The following is a 19,844-nucleotide window of genomic DNA, read 5'->3' as shown; positions in this document are numbered from 1 at the left end:
TATAAGTAGGTTTTAGCAAATACAACAGTGTTTATAAGCTGCACTTGTTCCAGTAATTTGTAAGATGTTGTTGCAGACAGCTAATGTGGTAGAAAATCAAGAACTAGGAAGTAAGTCTAAGTCAAGCCTGTCAGGTATTATTAACGCATAATGCAGGGCAAGCAGGAGTCAAGTCAAAGACTTAAAAGCAGAGTTTGTTGCAATTCTGGCATCTGGACAAAATAATAAGTCAAGGACAAAAAACAATTAATACTAATTGCGAAATGCTTGATTTGAAGTCTAACAGCCAGTTTATATTGGCAGTTATTCCTTATGACACCATTATCAATCAGATTTATAGTTCTGAAATCTTTATGGCTCAGATTTTATATATTCAGTATCAAAGTTGTTTTACTTTTCTTTGTATAAAAATATGTTGAACTATCGTGTCTCCAGCTGTAGAAGATTTTAGCTCCTGCCATCAGAGCCATTGTGGTTCATCTGCTGTTTGTTTTATCGTGTCACATTAAATCAAAAAACTGACTAAAATGTCTCGGGTTTGTCAAAATGACTCATGATGTAAACTGTGAACTCAGCAAGAGGTGACAAAGTGTCAACTGCTTAAAGGCTTATTAGCAAGTTGGCAGCAATTAGGGGAACAAAAAAAAGGTTAATGCATTTCATAGTACAAGAAACAGCCTCATGTGGCAGTTCAACTTGTCTAAAGCATCTGAACTTATGTTGGAGACACTGATTATGATAACTACACCTTTTTTATTTTGAATTTGTTGTGAGCTAAATTTTTTTTTTTTTTTTTGTTCTGACTGGTTTGGATTTCCACCTTACAAGCATTCTTCTCCTTGGAGCCTCATAGCCTGTGGCACTTTCTATTTAGCCTGCGGAAAGGAAAGCAACTCTATTAAAACTGTGTCTGTCAATAAGCACAGCCATATCATCATATTATAAAGAAACAGCTGGGGTGAGCCAGTGATTCACTGGCATTTTACAAACTGATTTATGTGATAATAAACTTAATGTTTTACATGATGTGTTGTAAAGTCAGCAGAACAATAATTTCAGTTTTTTATGAATGATTTGATTGTAAAAAATATTTACCACCTTATTCTGGTTTGGGTTGTTGATCACGCAGATATAGAGCAATGTAGACCAATTGAAAACTGTCCTGAGATTGCATTTATTTACTGAAAAAAAATATATTTTTTAAGCAAATATGAGATGAGCGTTTGTAATCTTATTGATCTGCTGTGGTTTTGACTTTTGAACTTTGTTATAGATGATATTTTTGCCTTCTCTTTTACTTGATGCTTTTCATAAACACAGTCGTTAACTGAGGCAAGTAATGCCTGGAGTGTTTAAAAGATGTCTTGGGTTTTTTTGTGACTCTTGGATGAATTTGTTCATGTGCTCCTGGAATAATTTTGTTCATCCAGTAACTGTTTTCTCCATTTGTTAATGTCACTTACTGTGGATTGCTGGTTTCCCAAAGCTTGAGAAATATCTTTATAATCATTTCCAGACTGATAGTTTTCACTTCTCATTTGTTCTTGATTGTCTGTGGATCGGGGTGTTATGAGTTTTAGTCTACTTCATGTTATCAAACAGGCTATATTTTGGTAATTTCTTGATTCTAATGGTCTAGCAGGAATCACCCCTGGGTAACAATTGTGAAAGTAGAATAAAAATATATAGTAAATTGTGGTTAACTTGTAAGTTAGCATCAGGACATTCATTGTTTTGTAAAGGGCTAGCTTAGTTTGAGTAGCTTTTTCAGTTAATAAATGAAACGTTCGGCTTTCCTGTGGATTTTTATTCAACCACCAGGGGGCTCTTTAGCAGGAAGAGAATCATTGGAAGTCAAAATTGGAAATCAAAGAAGAAAGTGCTGATTTTCATTTAGAACAAGCACATGCTAGCAGCAGGCACAACGGAGAAATGTTTTCAGACTCAGAGCCCCTCATCATGGAAACCACACGAAGTTCATATGATGCAGCTTTTAAGTTGAAGGCTGTCGATCTGGTAGTACAGGAAGGAAATAGACTGAACTAGTTTATGGTAAGGGCTACTCCTTAGCAGCAGATTTATGGAAAACCGAGAGGGGCGGCGATACCAGCGGCTTATATATGTATGTTTCCAGTTGTTTTTTGTTTGTTTTTTTGTTGTTGTTTTTTTAAACTTTGTGGGTGCGGCTTATGGTGAGGTGCGCTCTATAGTACGGAAAATAAATACGGTATATTATATTTTGATTTGAACATCTAAATATGACAACAAAGCAAGAATAAAAGTCTGAGGGGCAATTTTTTTTTCCCCCAGCGTTTCTCAACCGTAGTTTATCTTGACTAATATACTGTCAGTGACAGTTCACACCAGATCTAAAGTGTTTTGGCTCAGACTTCCTTGCAGACTAATCAGTCATTTCTCTGTTGCTCCCAGGCTACTTAAGTGGCTCCCGATGTACCATCCCTACCTGCCCTTTGACCTCGCCTCTCAATAGGGGACAGTAATTAAAGGCTGATTTCTCCAGCAGACTCTGAGCAGGATTAAATATTTCATTACCTCCCACCCTGTTGCTAAATAGGAGAGCTCTAAGGAATTGGGCCACACCCACTGAGAGCAAAGAGAGAAGATTTTAATGACACTGCAAGCACCTCATGATAAACTGTAGGGTTAAAGAGCATTTGCTTGTACACACAAGGGGATACTTAGTCATCTACTACCATCCGTGGGGAACAATTGATCATCTGCAGGGCTTTGGAGTACAGCTACTTGAGCAAAGATTTTTTTTCCCCATCTATATTTACACTCAACCAAGCTCACTTTAGCCTACCTACCATTTTCATACAGCATAGAACAACTTAACGTAGAAACTAAACTTCAGTGTGTTACCATAAATGTGCTTCATTGTTAAATAGATTCACAAATTGCTGAAGCATTTGAACTAGTTAACCAGTGTGTGAGGTAAAACACCTAATTGTGTTTTCCTTAATTTTAAAACTTTTAAGATCTGAGGCTGTTATATTTAAGTTTGAATTTGAGTTTGATTCTTTATGAAGATTAATGAAAATGTATTTTTTTTATTTTCAAGTTACATAATACTACCACAAAAAGCCATTTAAAATTGTACATTAAGTGTTTTTTTTAGGCAAGAGGTTATCTTTTAAACTTATCAAACACTACCTTTAAAGTACCTGAACATAAAAATGCATCTAAATGTTATTTTAATAATTATGTGTTTTTAAAGCTGCACAAAATACTTGCCTAAAAATTTTTTTTTGGCTTATACACTGCTATTAGCATGCTTCATGAAGTAACATGACAGTAATAGCCCACAGTAGCTTGTAAGCTAATGTAAGCTAACGTTAGCTCAATGCTAACGTAAGCTTACACTGCTGTTTGCAAACCACATGGAATATGTAATTGTAGGTCAACATGCTAGTGCTACAAACCTCCCAACAGGCCCCTTTTAAATTTCTTCACAAATGGTCTTGTTTATTTTTTATTCTGGCACTTTTTTGGGTCACAATAGCTATATTTTCTGCTCTTTTAGAGAGTAGCGCTATTTCTCACTCAGGCCTGCTTATTCCCTATGGCAGCTGTAAACAGACTCTTTGTCACTCAATAGATTTAACAGGTGGATGTGTGATGCATACTAACATGGACAGCTACAAGACAGGCTCTCCCTCAAACTAAGTGGCCGGCTCAGAGACAATGTCGTCCCTGTCAAGACACACAAAGCTGTAGTTTTAGTTCGACTAACTACACGGCTCGAGCGGTGGAGAAATGGAAAGTGCCGTTAACCTTTTCAGTTGCAGAATGATGAAAAACCAAAGAAAATCAGACCCTTTCTTTTGTTATAGCTCATATATTTTTGCTGTAGTCTTTTCTGTGAAATTAGTTTGTCTTTTGAGAGAACAAGTTTTTTTTTTTTTTTTTTTTTTCCTGTTTTCTGGATGGAATGGGATTTTCTGACAAATTAAGCGTTGCAGCATGTATGCCTGTTTTTGTTTATAAAAAAAGACAACTGCCACACTTTAGCAAAGGCTAACTGGAACAAAAAAGCATGCAAGTTGCCAATAGCATTCAACTAATGCCCACTGGAGTTAGCTAATCCTGTTTGGTTTCTGTGTTTGCAGCGTGTACCAGGTGGTAGTGGAGGAGGAACGTCCACGCAGAGCACGGGGCACCGCAGAAATCTTACGCTGCTACCCAGTTCCCATTCACTTCCAGAACGCCACGCTGCTGAACTCGCAGTATTACTTCACTGCTCAATTCCCCGCCGCCGGCATCCACTCGCCCCAGCCCTTCACCGTGGGCGACAACAAGACCTACAATGGCTACTGGAACGCCCCGCTGCTGCCTCAGAAGAGCTACAGTATCTACTACCAGGCCGTCAGCACAGCCAATGGGGTGGGTGTCAGCCAACTATTATTTTATTTTATATTAATCTCACCACAGTTGAATTCAGAGAAATGCATAATTTAAATTTTTATGTTTATTTTTGTTTTCATTGGATTTCTTGTATATATAGTAGATGATTAATTTTGATTTTGGATTTTATATAAATGCGTAGCCGTTGTTTTATTTTGGGGCTTTTGTTAAATTGGGTTTGTTTAGATTTTTATATTTATTTGGTTTAATAAATATAAAAACAACTTAATCGCTCAGTTCAACCCCCCCGATCCTCATTTCCGACGTCCATCATGGCTCTACCAAATCATAGCAGAGCAACAGTTCAAACTGTGGACACTGAAATGGAAATGTCCATTTATATGATTTTTGGTTTCAGTAAAAAAATAAAATAAATGAATAAAAAAATCAGAAACATAATCACTCCCGGTTCAGTTTTCTGCAATTTAATCAAATATACAATTAACTGTCTCAACTGAGTAACAACATAATCAGATTATCATAATTGAGAGAAAATCTAATTTGTTGTTCTTAATTTAATCAACTTCAGTTAGTGAGAATCAAACTGATGAGCACAATTTAAAAAAAAAAGTCAAAGCTGCAAAATTAATTATTCTGTCGTTTAGTTTCTCAACAACGTCCTGCTACCTTTTCTCGTCAAACCACTTATTTTCTTCTAAATAATATCAAAGTAGATTTAAATAAAAGTAAAACTCTAAGATTTGAACTCCTTTTCTTTGAACATACTATTTTTAGCTAGTAGGAGCAGATTGTTGCATCCAGCAGTTTCATTCGAACTTCTCACGTACAAACTGCAGTAACTGCACATGTAGCAGCTTCCAACAGGGTCAAGCTTGAAATGCAGCCCTGCACCCCATGGCATACCCCCTCACTCCATTACTGGTGTGCTATTTTCCTGCCTTTTTCTTTTGGAGCTTTGCTTCAAACCCCACAGAAACTCTTGACAAACAGCGTTTAAGATGCGATCTGCAGTTAAGTGTGCAAGTTGGGGGATAACAACGGGGCTGACTAATCCTCCAGGTCATAGCTGCTGTCATCAAGTGGCACTTGGAGGGGCCCTCCCCTGTGCAGCTCACTCGGTCGCGACTTCAAGAGCCCTGCCGATTGTGTCCTGAATGAGAATCACCATAAACAGCCTCCTTGAGCAACACTGGCACGTCTTTAAAGAGGCAATACAAATAACACGAGGCAGCGCTGAATCAAATTAGCAAAGTTTGCTCTTGAGACTAAAGCACTGACAGATACAAGTCAGTTTGTGTTGTGACGGGGAGGAGGAGAGTCTGTGTTGACTTACAAGTCCATTCTGAAGCTCACACACATTCATAGACGTTTATTTGACCTGTTGTTTTTCCAGGATTATGTGTGTGCATAAGAAATGGCACACATGGTCAAAATAATCCAAACAGGCTCTGAAATGTACATTAACTCCTGTCAATGTTTTTATTGTTGCTTATCAACCACACAACTTTTATAGACATAACAAACATCTAGCATAATCCTACTGGAAGGTCAGAGTGATGCTTTCGTTGTTAAAACCATAAATATCAAGCATGGTGGTGGTAGCATCATGCTGAGCCACCACAAAGTCGCTTAAAATAAAAAAGTTGTACTTCCTCCAAATATATCAACTCCACTTCAAATCAAAATGGATACCTCATCAAAACTGGTTTTACAAAAGCTGAAAAAGCTAATATTCACCTTCTTGTTTTAAATGCTCATAAAAATTTAAAACACAGGAAACCAAAGAATTTCAGTGAAATTTACCAATTTTGATGAGAAGAGTGATCTGTCATGATGCAGTCAGAACAATACCAGAAGCTTGCTCGACAGAAAACGTGGTTTATCTGCAACATTTAACCAACAATTAGCAGGTCTGCAAATATCTGTTATAGTCTATATGGGTAATTTTTGAATGTATGATTATATTTTGTTTTATCTTTCCACATTGGAAAGAAAAATAGTTCAGGCATGGTTGAATGGTTCAATCCAGGGATCTGCAACCTGCAACTCCCGAACCAGAAATGGCTTTTTAGACCCTTCACGGTGACTCTTCGTTACGTTGGCCAAAAATAATAAAGACCTGAGAAATATGTTTAAATATAAAGATAGAAAAGAAATAGCTCTTGTATTTTTTATACTATTTTTGTGCAGAATTTCTGAATTTCTATAATGGTGGCAATACAAGTTTTTTTTTTTTTTTTTTTTTTGGTCATTAGGCTTCAAACTACGTTATTAATTTCGTTTTTCATAGATTTAGTTCATTATATTCAATTAAAAATGTGTCTTTTTGTAACATTTTTACTTTTTTCTTTGTTCTAAAACCTGAAATTATATGTAAATGTTTAGTTCTTTGATCAAACTATAGAAAACATGAGCCATTCATCCAGTAGGTGTTCATAAACTTTGATAAGCTTGCTTTTTTCTAAGGGTAAAGTAAGGTTCTTCCGCTCTTCACTAATTCTATACATTAAAAATTAGGGCCAAGCAGTTCTTTGAGTTCTAAAGGTTGTTGACCTCTGGTTTAAATTAAATGGACATTCATGCTGATGGTGAGTGGATAGAAACCTCTAAGTGGACTGTTGCTCACAGCTCTGTGCCTATAAAGGAGACATTCTGACATTTATATATTCGATGTTTTGGTTCACAGCAGTCGCTTTCTTTGTCAAGCATACGCTGTCAATAGAAGGTCCTTGGAGCCTTAATTAGTGTCTAATAACACAGACATGATTCCGTTCTGCCTCTTAGACAAACTAAGCACTTAAAGGAGGTATACGCCACCTATAACTAGAATTTCTTTAGCCTTTAGCTCAAGTAAAAATCCAGTGCGACTTCTCATGACATCGCCTATAATAAAAGGACCATCTGACAGCTTAAAAGCAGCAGTAATGTTCCCAGAGATTGCATGAACGGTGATGTATTTTTGTCCCCGGTTTCTCGTCATTAAGCCTCCTATTGCCTCTAAATGTTACCTGCTCACCGGACAGCTTGGCAGGACGAGCGCGGGGCGACACAGCGCTCCGATGTTTCATTACTCATCGGATCCCCAATTCTGTCTGTCCCTTTTTTTTCCTGTTCACCAGACTCTTTCTGACAGCAGACTTCTCCACCAGCAGTGGAGGGCTTTCATGTATGCATGTTTTCGAAGGCTGTTGTCAGAGCAGAAACTCCACAACCTGTTCTGAGAGTCTCCCTGATGTTTCATGCTGGAGCCCTGCTTAGTGTCGGCGTCGCCTGTCACAGGGCGATGGTTTCTCCACACCGGCTGACCACCTTGAGCCGCGAGCCGCAGACAGATCACTGTTGGTTGACAAATCAGCAGCTCAGCACCTCTAATCTGTGCTGTGGGGCCTCTCGCTTAGCTGCATTTTGTGTCACAGTCATTGAGCTCAACAGATGATAGGGGCCAGCGGGAGACTGGTCACGCTGTGTCTTTGTAACGATGGGTGCTGTGGACAGGTGTTGTTCCTGTCATATGTGTAGCTTTGTGTTTTTATAATAACCTGTGATCCTTTTCTTCTTCCACTTTTTTTCTTTCTCTCTTTCTTTATCTATATGGAAAGGAAACCAAAATTGACTGTGTCAGGGTGGCAACCAAAGGTAGGACCTGATCAGAGTTTGTTTTTTTTTTTATTTAACTTGCATTTGGTTTTTGGGCTTGTACAAAATAACACATTTTCAGATTGTTATGTTTGTGTTTACACTCTACAACTACGCTGCAGTTTTGTCGCATGGATTTGGATCACTGCACAGTTTCTAGCAAAGCATTTTCTCATTTTCTCACTGCAACAGCACAAAATTTTGTAAGATTTTGTTTTTGCCGTGAAACAACAAACCTTTGTGCATTTTGGGGTTTTTTTATGTGACAGACCAATGCAAAGTAGGGCACAATTGTAAAGTTAAGGGAAAAGGATAGACAATTTTTTAACAAAAAAAATCTGAATATATCTGAATCAATACTATGTAGGAAAAATCTTAACTGCATTTACAGCTGTAAGTCTTTTGGGGTTATGCATTTTGTCACATCAGAAGACTGGAAGTTTTGTCAATTCCCCTTGGCCAAATATCTTAAGCTCAGTCAGACTGAATGAAGAGCATCTCTGAACATCAATGTTTGGGGTTAGTCTGAAATTCTCAGTTGGACTTTTGTTTGGACTTTGACTAGGACATTCTAACATACGAGTATACTGTGATCTAAACCACTACGTTGTAGCTCTGGTTGCGGGTTCAGCATCGCCATCATGTAAGTAAAGAATCTGATAGGCCAGCAGAAACACTTTACACCAGTCATATTGATGGTATGGTTCCCCTGACAATGATTTTTATACACTTTAAAACTACAGCGACTGCAAATAAATAAGTTTACTTTCACTTGTTAAGAGTTATGGAACAAATAAGCAAAACTAAACAAGTTTAGAAGTCCCCAAGCAGTCATAACAGCTTGGGGATCTTGCTAATCCTTGACATGTCGCTGTTTTTCTTGGATTTCATGTTGCTGTTTGTCTGCTAATTTTCCCCAACTCCTCTCAGGCCCTCACAGAACAGCCAGATTTATTTCACTAGTAAGTTGCACACTGTTTGACAGGCAGTTGGTCAAACTGGTCTTTATTTCAGGGTATAAAGTAAATGTTATCAAAATACAACAGCATTCAGATTTTTATTCATTCTTTAATTCTGAAGGCCGTCCATCACTTTTGTTCCACTTCACAATTATCCACAGTCTTGCACTGGTCTATCATATAGAAACCCATTAAGTTTGCTGTTTGCTATAATCTGAAAAGCCCCAACGGGTAAGAATACTTTTGCGAGACACCATATTGATTGAGAACATGTGTTTTTCTGTGATTTGGAGGCAGCCAATGTGCCCGGCGAGGTCTGTAGGTACTTAGCTATGCTGGGCGAATGTCCTGCTCCTCGCATTAAGGGTGATGAAGTCTAAGCACCATTGATCCGGGAGCAAAATTGATAAGGCCAGAGGGAGTCATCGTCACAATCCGTTCTGGGTTGTGGGAGGTTCTGCCACATGGCCCGACAGTCTCATATATTGTGTTGTCTGCATTCAGTTGCACTATAGATTTATTGCAGAAGGCCCAAATGACCACGTCTACATGGGTCAATAGGCCGAGTTCAGTTCCACATACAAGTGTAAGGATCATAGAGAGCCATGTATCACCTGAAGGAAAACATTTTAGCATTCCAGATCTTTCTCACTAGGATATACGGAGGCGGATACATTTATTTGCAACCCTTAAGGATGCGTACATTTGTCCTCTACAGCAGTAAATTTATACTGAAAATTTGAATACGCCAACCTTTAATTTCAGCACATTTTATTTGGTGATGTAAGATGTTTGCCTTAAATGTGGCACAATAGTTTGTATCTCGCAATTCATTTCAAATGTATGCGACTGAAGCATCTTTCAAAATGTGTACTTTATTTTTCAGTCAGAAAAATAGGTTTTTATTTACAAATTCATAATTTTTGGTTTCCTGAGGCATTTTATCGTAAACAAAGGGTGAAAATTTAAAAGGGTGCCTGAGACTCTTTAAGTATAGTTGAGGATCTGTGATGTTGTGGTTTTGTTACTATACTCCAATGGCTTTGGCAAACGTTTTTAAGTGAACATCACTATGAATTCATTTAAATACCGATTTTACTTTAACATTAAAATCAGATGGCTTGTGTTCAGTAAACTGAAAATTGGTCATGTTTGAGTCTTTCAATGGGATAAAGATTTAAAGCTTGTCTATAACGACAAAGAAGTTTTTCTCCTTGTAACAAAATCAAACTTTCTTTCAAAGCCATGTCAGTCCCAGACCAAAATCCTGTTGAAAACCTGTGAGGTGAGCTAAAGAGAAGCAGGAAGTGGTCATAGAGTTTTCTCTCTCTGGAAGTACCACCGATATGACGGATTACAGAAAGGTACTTTTACAATGAACTACAGCCTCCAAACCAGTGCCTCAAATTCCTCAAATTGATTTTTCAGTATGATATTCTGCTTCTGCAGCAAAAGCTAAATTTCTTTCTACGTGCCTTAGCTAGAGCTGCCAATCGATTCTTTTTTTCCATATTTGATGAAACAAACGTGAATTGTTTCGTTTGTGTTTCTCTGACTCTGTGTTGCATGATGGTGCTTCCAGCTTCAGTGTGGCCTCTCTCTCTCTCTTTTGTCTCCGTCCTGCATGCCGCCCTGGATCCACTGACTTTACTCAGCTGCGATACTCGTGACTCAGCTAACCACCCCCTACATCCGCATCGCGCCGGCGGCCGGAGACAACCAGCTAACAGGTCAGGCCCAAAGCCACTCACTCACACATGTGATCGCACTCACAGCTCCCTCAACGGGAGAGAAACAAAACAAATGCATGTGTGCAGTTTTTTGATTATTCTCTTGTAATTTGCATCGGAGCATTATGATTAACTCAAAGGCATTCAAAGAATTTATTTCTACCTTCATCTCCTCCGTATTAGTGGACATGAAAAGCCTGCGTGAGGAGCGATTGTTGTTTTGATTACTCACCGTAGAAGATTTCTGACAGGAGTTAATCCTGCTTCATGAATATTTCTCATTATTTTTAGGCAGATTAGGTGAGTGTTGGTTGTTAGTTGTGACAACTGCAAGCGTACACAATTATGCTAAAGAGTAACCATTCAGGATCTGCCCAGTTCCTCCTTGCTGAGCAGAGATCCAGGGTCTCTCTGCAGCTAAATCGCAGGAATAGTGGATGAACCTTCAGCTTTTTCGAAGCTCAGATGGGGATTTGACGCTGACAGCATTTCTGCGAGATTAGTGTGAAACAATGTTTGGGGACAAAATCACCTCCATCACTCTCCCGACATGATGTCTGTCACAGACTGGCAATCCTTCACCGTTTTGCCTAAAATTATATCTATTTTTCAAATAAATCTTGTTGATAACGGCACAACAGAGCTGAAACAATATGTCAAATTTATCCCGGGATGGATATCCACTCTTTTTTTTTTTTTAAGAGGGGAAGAAAATGGGAATCTCACCTGAAGATTTGGTTGACATGACCATTTATTTTTCTAAATTTACGACTGGTGACAAGGAATAATGGTGTTTCTCAGGTGGACGGTTGGGATTCTTCTATTTTTTTTTCTTTTTCAAGCAGTTCTTATCATTTCCCAAGAAACAGATGCTGTTAAAAAGCTGCTTTTTAAAAGGACTCCGATCTTCTTGTGCGTCTTATGTGGGCTATCTCCTCCCAGGCTGATATTTAGTGTTTTGGTTTTTTTTATCTTCTTGGGTATTATCTTTTCTGCCCTGCATTGTGCGTTTTTCCACAGCCTAAGAACTATTTGCCCCAAATGTGATTAACCAAGGGTAAAGTAGGTACACACTTATCTCTAGTGATGCAGCTTTGTCCACAGATTCCTGATTGTCCACAAAGGACAGAGCCAAAGGTGGAGTCTTTGGGACAGTTGGAAGTTACTTTTAGTTTTTGCTTTGTTTTACTTTTTTGTGTGTATTTCTTAAATTTTACTCACTGCATCTGACTCTATGGAGAGGAGATCTCAGCTCTGCATAGCTGCCTTGTACCGGTAAAACTTCATTGCTGTCAGAAATGCGAGGAAAAAGTAATCCTTAGGTGGATAAAAATCTTTTAAAAATTCAGACCACTTGCAGGAAAAAAATATAAAATCGGACAAAGCAGTAAAAAAAGTCAAAGGAGAACTGAACTAAACTCAGAAGGCTGTAAAAAAAAAACTCAAGCTGTAGAACAGAATTAGTTACAATAAGAGATTTTATTCGCACCAACAGGCAAAAAGCTGTAGGTTCCCTGGGAGAAATTGAACTTGTTTTGTGTAGATATTCTTATTTTCACCCTTTCTGTCATGTTTTAAAGACTTCCTGGAACAGTAAACCAATAATTTTACATTTCCAGTCCTGTAATAGATGTGGACTAAGCAAAGGCCTTGCCAATACTTGGACTTCATTGTCTTTATTATGTAGCATAATGTGGAAACGGCTGGGAAGTTGGCCCTGCTTCCTAAATAACTCAGTTAATGATCAGGGGTGCATCGATAAATCGTCCCTGATTTGGTTAATTTTGGAAGACAGTTGATTGGCTGATACTTAATTGGTAACTCAGGTTTCTGTAAGCTCTTGATTGGTGGTTGGCTACAACATTGCAGTTGGTTAAACTATTACTAGTTATTATTTGTCCTCTTGGGGATTCCTTGTCCCCAAGCATTGCAAGTTTAGCCCAATATGATAAGGCGATCAGATGCACAGCTTTACATTCGATTACACTACAACATTGCAACTGATACTTTAGCCTACATAACTTGATCTCCATCCAAGAAATGTGGGATCCGATTAAGTTTGGACATGTCAAACATCTCCATTGTCCAAGCAAAAACAAATAAATGACAGTAATAACATTTGTTAGTCTCATGCAATGCAGTGCAGACTTTCTGCCTGCTCCGATAAAGATTCAGACATCTTAGCATGAGTAGCTAACACAGCAACGTCTCCTAACACATTGTGATGTTTTTCAGGAGCAGCCACTCACAAACCTGACGCGGTTGAGCCGGAGAAGCAAACAGACCACACTGTAAAGATTGCAGGCGTCATCGCTGGCATCCTCCTCTTCGTCATCATCTTCTTAGGCGTGGTGCTCCTCATGAAGAAAAGGTAAGCTGTTTCTTTTTGTCCTCCTTACTCATTTAAATACAATTTCAAATCTGTGTGAATGAGGTTAAACTCACTCGGAACATGCAACAAAGTAAGCATTTTATTTTTTTATTATTATTATTTTCCCATGTTTCTTCCTCAGAATGGTAGCATTATCAGTGGCGTCATAAAAAATTAATTTGATAATGTTGATACGGCCCATTTGCGCTGTTTACATCCACGGGATACAAGTGTGACATGAAAAATTAATCCGTTTCTACGGCGCCCTCAAACAAATGTGCAGCACTTCAGTGATACCGGAAAGGGAATAGAGGGGAAAAAATGTTTTTCGAACGTTGTGGTGTGGAGAGGAGGCGTAGAGGAGATAAGAAAGAAAATAAGATGAGAGGCTCAAAAGGAAGAAGAGCCTGGCTGCATAGCTGAAGGCAAAGTTTACATTAGCTCTTGGACCCCATGCTCTAGAGATACCCACTGCACAAATCCCACTAATCAGGGGAACTAATGCTCAGCAAATATCAGCCTCCTTTTGTCCAAAGTAAAGGTTTGAAATAACACTCTATCAGTTTTTGTAGATATTTCCTCCATAGATACGAGTTACTTTTCTGCAGAGTCTTTCTGAAGTTTAGCCTGGGTTGGGTGTAAGCTGCTTTTTCAATCGTATGTCTGTAGCTCAAAGTGTCTTAAAATATTCATTTTCCTTGAATTGTTTTGTCATGTTACATCCTCAAACATCATTGTATGCTTATGTGATAGACCAGTGTATTGAAGTGAAAGGAAAATTAAGGATTGTGTATGAAATCTGAAAGATGTGACTCACTACTTTGACACCCTGAAATAAAGTCTACTAGAAACAGACAAGTCAGAGATAAAATTGTATTAAATTGTTAGCTTAAAATGAAAAAAAGTATGCCAAACCAAAACATGACAAAAATACATTGAAGTTTCTGGTTGTACTGTAACAAAATGTGAAAATGTTTAAGGATTAATAAACGCCCTGTCGTACTGTAGATCTGGTAAACGTAGACGGCTGGGAAGGCAGATCTGTGTCATTTACTGCAATATCAGCGCCATGTTCCATGTTTACTCCTGCTGGTAATATAGGTTGCATTTCCCACAGCATGGCCCTGTTTGTGTAGCTCAGCAATCAGTGGGTGGGTGTGAAAATCAGCACCAAGTAATGGAATTGTTTTCAATTAGTCTTAATCAAACCGGAGATGGAGGAGACTCCGTTGGTTGAATTTTGTCTAATTTACCGTCACCAACCAGGGAATCGGAGTTGTGTTTAGACATCCGAATCACTCATTAGGCTCCAACCTCAGAGGTCAGATATGGTAATTCTCTTTATAAGTGTATAAAATGACATGTTGATTAAAAAAAGGGATTAGTTTCACTTCAGTTAAACTTCTCTGAACTTTACTTAGACCCTCCCCAACTGAACGAGACATGACTCCAAGCAATCACCTTTGCCCTCACAATCACTGGTTTACCTCCACGTGTGCCACCATATCTGATTTTGTTCATTTCTACTCTTTTTTCAAACATTAATATATTTTTACTTTTTCTTTCCTTTTCATTCCATCCCCTCCCCACCTCCTCCACCACTGCTTAAATCCTACCACCACCCCTCTCGGCAGAAGAACCTATCACTCCTACACTTACTACCTGTAAGTAACCACTTTGTGTAATGTTAGTGCCATGCTTCTCACCCACACGCTGTTTCCCTCATGCATGCAAAGAGCCATGTCATCCACCTCCTGCCCAGAGCTATTACAGAGGCCCAGCTGTAATCTCTGCTGGAAGGATGGGATACGCCACTCCAATGCATCTCCACGCTATGAGCACATCATACTGTATGTCACATTGGCACGACTTCTGACGAAAAGCAGGCGCCGCTACGCCCCCGCGATTACAAACCTGACGCTGGAATGCTGCTACTGACATAATGTCTGTTGCACTTTACAGAAATTTGTTTAAGAAGGGATGAAGCTCAACTTTCTGCCTTAATGATTGTCCAACTGCCAAACTTATCTTATGAAACGAGGATGTAAAAAAAAAAAAATCAATGCAGCTACTGATGCATTTTTACTGAGTGTGAATTTTTCATTCGCCTCCAGTGGTTTCATCTCTGTTGACTTGTCAAAACTGCAGTTTTTGAGGTGCCCATCACAGCGCTTTTATACTTCAGTTCTGAGCAGGACTTCACTGAGTTTGTCCAAATATTTTCCCAACCTACTAATTCGCGATAAATAAATCTGTGTGGAGCTAACCGCATTTATTACCCCAGAAATTTAAGCATGAGCAAATATTTTCACCATATTGATTAAACTCAATCTGCATGCAATCATTTTTTTTTTCTTTACCCCCAACATCCTTTTTTGCTTCTGTTCAACGCATGTTTTTTTGGCATTTGATGCACATCCGTGCCATTGACTCTCTATGGTTATGGTGGAGTTGTGTCAGCTAATCACAGATTAGCTGCTTTTCTACTTCCATGCCTCTAATATCATAAAACAATAGCCCCAACCGATCTTGTTTCTTCTGAAAAATACAGATGATTTGACATCACACCATTTAATGGTAAAGAAGCTTATTCTGCGGCTCTGCCTTCCCCGCCGTAGCTCGTCGGCTCCCCTCTGCACGGCCTTTGTGATGGATGCCGACTAATCTGTCTTGAGATGGGCTGTGATCAGAGAAAAGAATGGAGGCTGACTCACATCAAAGAACATCTCAGAATACACCTGGAGATAATACTACTCTGAATACTCGGCGTGTCACTCATGTTAGATCACAGCTGTCTTGAACACAAAGCCCCGATGACTTAGCGGAGTGGCGTCTTCAAAGCCACGAGCGAGCATAATGGTCATAACTGTGCAGGGAGAGATTGTTTGGCTGCCAAACAGCCAAAAAAGGAAGCATAGCATTGTTTGCTGTTTTATTATTGGATACAGATGTCCTTACTTCATGCAATTTATTGAGGAGAGCATAGGTTTATGGTTTTAAGGTGACCAACAAATGCCACTTAGTGTGAAAAGAGGAATAAGAGGGATCGGGCCTCTTTAGGCTACTGGTATTATTATATTAAGTGCTGTTAATTTAGGAAAACATCTTCTGAAATTGAAGCATTTCTGGTTACAGTGTGGGATTTTCTCGTTCCTTCAAGATGTTTTTCAGCAGGCGTCCGCATAACGTTTTACTTGGCACAGGACAGTTGGATGATAAAATAGAATTCACACAAAAAATGTAAAACCTACAGCTCTGGAAAAAAATTCAGTTTTTCTGATTTTACTTTTTATAGGTATATGTTTGTGTAAAATGAACGTCGTTCTTTTATTTTATGAACTACTGACAACATGTCTGAAATTCCAAGCAAAAAAGTAACATTTATTTGCAGAAAATGAGAAATGGTCAAAATAACGAAAAAGATGCAGCGCTTTCAGACCTCAAATAACGCAAAGAAAACAAGTTCATACTCATTTAGAAACAACAATACTAATGTTTTAACTCAGGAAGAGTTCAGAGATCAATATTTGATGGAAGAACCATGAAGTTTTCAGTGGGGTTCAGTGCAGTGGGCTCTTATTTTTTCCAGAACTGTGCATGTCAAATGTGCTCAAAAAAGCAACATTTGTTTGCAACATTACTCTATTTTAATTATGTTGTGAAGCAAAGAGAATGTTGCTGTGGTCTTCAAGAGAGTTCATTGGATAGAATATAAACCTTCATTTACAACAGGCTCATGTTGCTCAGGTAGAAGCTGCAGTCTGCTCTCCAACACTTACAGCACACTAACTCATTTTAAAACAGCATTACTTTAATAAGTGTAGTGGTTGGGGCTTCTTTGTCAATCAATCAGCTTAACGTTGTTTCGCAGAGCACTTTATTCCCATAAGTGTTACATGAAGTGCTTTACAGAGGTTAACCTCTTGTGGCAAATCTTATAAAACTGCTTACAACGTTAACGCAGCCATGTTGCTTGTTCATGCATGTTCTACACAAACCAGGGAGTGTAGTGGAAACACTCTAACATTAAAGGGTTCAGGGTGTGAATCAAACAGTAAAATAAGCTCAGTTAATTATTCAAAGTAGTTTAAAAAGTTTCTATCTAAAAAAAGCCAGCTGACCGCATGAGATAGTATATCGAATATTTTACTGTGCGAACTTTATCTGATATTTTGACTGACTTTTCTTTGAGTTAATATCCAAAAAAATATTATTTGGTATTTTAGGAAAGTGTAGATAATTAGAGATGTGAAAACTTGCTTTATACAATATATATAAATATGTTTATAGTAAGATATAACAGCGCTGAACAATTTCCATTTAACTGAACTAAATATTTTGGGTCTACTTTGTGTGTTTTCAGACCTTGACATAATAGTTTTACCTCTACCAACTTGTGCTTGTATCAAGCGTTTTCAAAATGTTTATTCAAGTTGCTTTGGAAAGCAAGTTATGACATAAGAAATCCTTGAGGTTTGTAAAGCTACAATCCTTCTTTTGCAAACAGCACCTTCAACTTTGTCTTTATTTTATACTGATATTGTGAAATCCAACAATCAAAAGTATTTAAAATTGGAACAAAAAAAAAAAAAGCAATTTGAAAAATGCAGTGGTGAACTGATCAGCAACAAGAAATTTAAAGGCCGTTGCAAATGTATTTACGTCTGTCAAGATCTGAATATGTTAACGTGATGGCCAAACTACAACATAAAAAGCTGTTTTATTGCATTCATGTAGATCAGGAAAGTCCAGATACACAATGTATACAATAAATATTGCATTTAAGTCTTCATTCAATCAGCCAATCAAATTTAGCAAACATGTGCTGCTTCATTAATTGCAGACCATCTTTTGGACTTTCTCCTGAGTCTCACCCACAGCTCTGATGGGAACTGTGTTGCCAGTCATAAACTGACAACACGTGTATGATTGATGAAACCTATTAATGTTCCGACGCATTCATCAAAGTCGTTTAAAGCCACGAGAACATCCTACGGACGGCCAAAAAATATGCACTTTGGGTTTACCGCCAGAGGTGACTGTGAGGGCCCGCGCCCATCACAACATCAGTCAGAGTGCTCATTAGGAATGCAGTTGCATGTTCGATCAAATATATGACTGCCTTTTAATCAGGTGGCTGCACCGGCTGCTTTGCATGCTGCTGCTGGGGGACAAGAAAGATCAATTGGCACAGGGCAGGAGTTGTGATTGGGTCTTTATTCCCATGAGAACTGGATTCATCCATCAAGTAGCAGTGAAGTTCAGTTAAAACACACTTAGTGTGCCACTCTCTCAATCGGCTGTCTGTATTTTCTGGTTGTTCCTAAACTTTAGTGTATGTGATGTGGTTATAGAGTCCTTAAATGTAGCGTCGAATGCATGTTTGTTTGCCCTTTGAGATACAGAATATGTAAATATTACGTAGAGATGTAATAACTACAACTGAAGAAAAGTGTTACTAAAAGGGTAAATGAACAACCAACATTTTTAAATTTCTCATGAAATAATTTGACTTGACTGGCCACTCCAAGGAAAGTTCCCCACTGTTCCATGTTTCTGGATAATGACTGTTACTCTGGTTAAATGGAGCCACAAAGTATTACAAACTCTGACTCTTGCACTGAAAGTTAAGTCATTTCTACTGGAAACAGAGACCATGTATCTGCTATAAAGTTGACTCCTGCCTATTTGCGGTTTAGTATTTACAGATTCACATACTGACTGCGGAATGTAACTCCAAATTCTGCACGTCTAAAATATTTTCAAGACAATGCTGAAGTACAGACACAATGCTACTCCACCTGCTATTGGCTGACATTTGCAAAGCAGCCAATCCAAGAGAGCCATTCATTTTCCTTGCTGTTGATTGGCTGTAAAAGCAGAGATAAGGAAGACTGCAAACACTAACTTCTGCAGAAGTGGTAACACAATTTATACTGTCTACATTAATGCATATCAAGATATATTTGGTGTTATAACTATTAAAATAGGCAGTTTTCACTGCTTTTAGCTATTTTTGGGGCAGTTTTGGACCATAAGCCCTGTGAATATCAAGGGTGCACTGTATCAACTTACTTAAAACATGTTATTTAAAATAAATTGTCAGTTTATAGATACCAGGTGCTGACAAAGTTTTGAAAATGAAATCATGTGTGTAAAGGCTAAAAAAAAAGATGCCTTCCTCTACCTAAAATAAGACTTTGTCGAAATTGAAGAGTCTGCAATTTCACCTACATATTCCGACATTATCACCATCTTTCCATATGTCAGTTTTAATAATCACTCCCATTGCACTGGGTGACAGGAAGAGGGTTGCACTAAATGTAACAATGTTTAAGACAAAGTGCTCGAGGCAAACACCTTCATTAAACTTTACTAGTTGAACATGTGGCGAGAATTGTATTAATTGGTACAAGCCTCCAAGAGTTTTGTAACTACAAGCTCTGCATCTTGATGAGGAAGAAGAAAAGAGAAAACACCTCGAGCAGGCCAAGAGGGTGCTGAGCAGGAATTGATCTGGTTAAAAAAAAAAAAACAGCATTACCAAACATAAGCAGTACTATATCGTTGAGGGAGGCTGACCTACAGGGAATGCTGCTTTTACAGTGCAGTGAAAATGTATTTGCCCTTTTACTGATGTCTTTCTTATCAGTAGCTGCTTTTTTTGTTGGATTTGATTATTTTAGTCTTTGGGGAATTGTCTTTTATTCAGCGCATAATGGGATTTTCAGCCTTAAACAACCCATTTAGGGTCATGCTAAA

General features: G+C 38.3%; 1 protein-coding gene across 1 annotated transcript in view; it reads left to right on the top strand.

The window, feature by feature from the left end:
- LOC106929367 (receptor-type tyrosine-protein phosphatase mu-like) overlaps window positions 1-19,844 on the top strand; it is a 192,654-nt gene that overhangs the window by 111,718 nt on the left and 61,092 nt on the right. The window contains exons 12-15 of the mRNA XM_088014377.1: window positions 4,131-4,404; window positions 7,986-8,022; window positions 10,637-10,711; window positions 12,947-13,082. Of these exons, the coding sequence (XP_087870503.1) occupies window positions 4,131-4,404; window positions 7,986-8,022; window positions 10,637-10,711; window positions 12,947-13,082 (522 nt within the window). The remainder of the gene's footprint in view (window positions 1-4,130; window positions 4,405-7,985; window positions 8,023-10,636; window positions 10,712-12,946; window positions 13,083-19,844) is intronic.

Source organism: Poecilia mexicana, unplaced genomic scaffold, assembly GCF_051168715.1.
Source record: "Poecilia mexicana isolate PSO_F unplaced genomic scaffold, ASM5116871v1 scaffold_17, whole genome shotgun sequence".
NCBI lineage: Eukaryota > Metazoa > Chordata > Actinopteri > Cyprinodontiformes > Poeciliidae > Poecilia > Poecilia mexicana.
The sequence above is the reverse complement of the archived record's forward strand: the minus strand, read 5'-3'. Positions and strand labels throughout refer to the sequence as shown.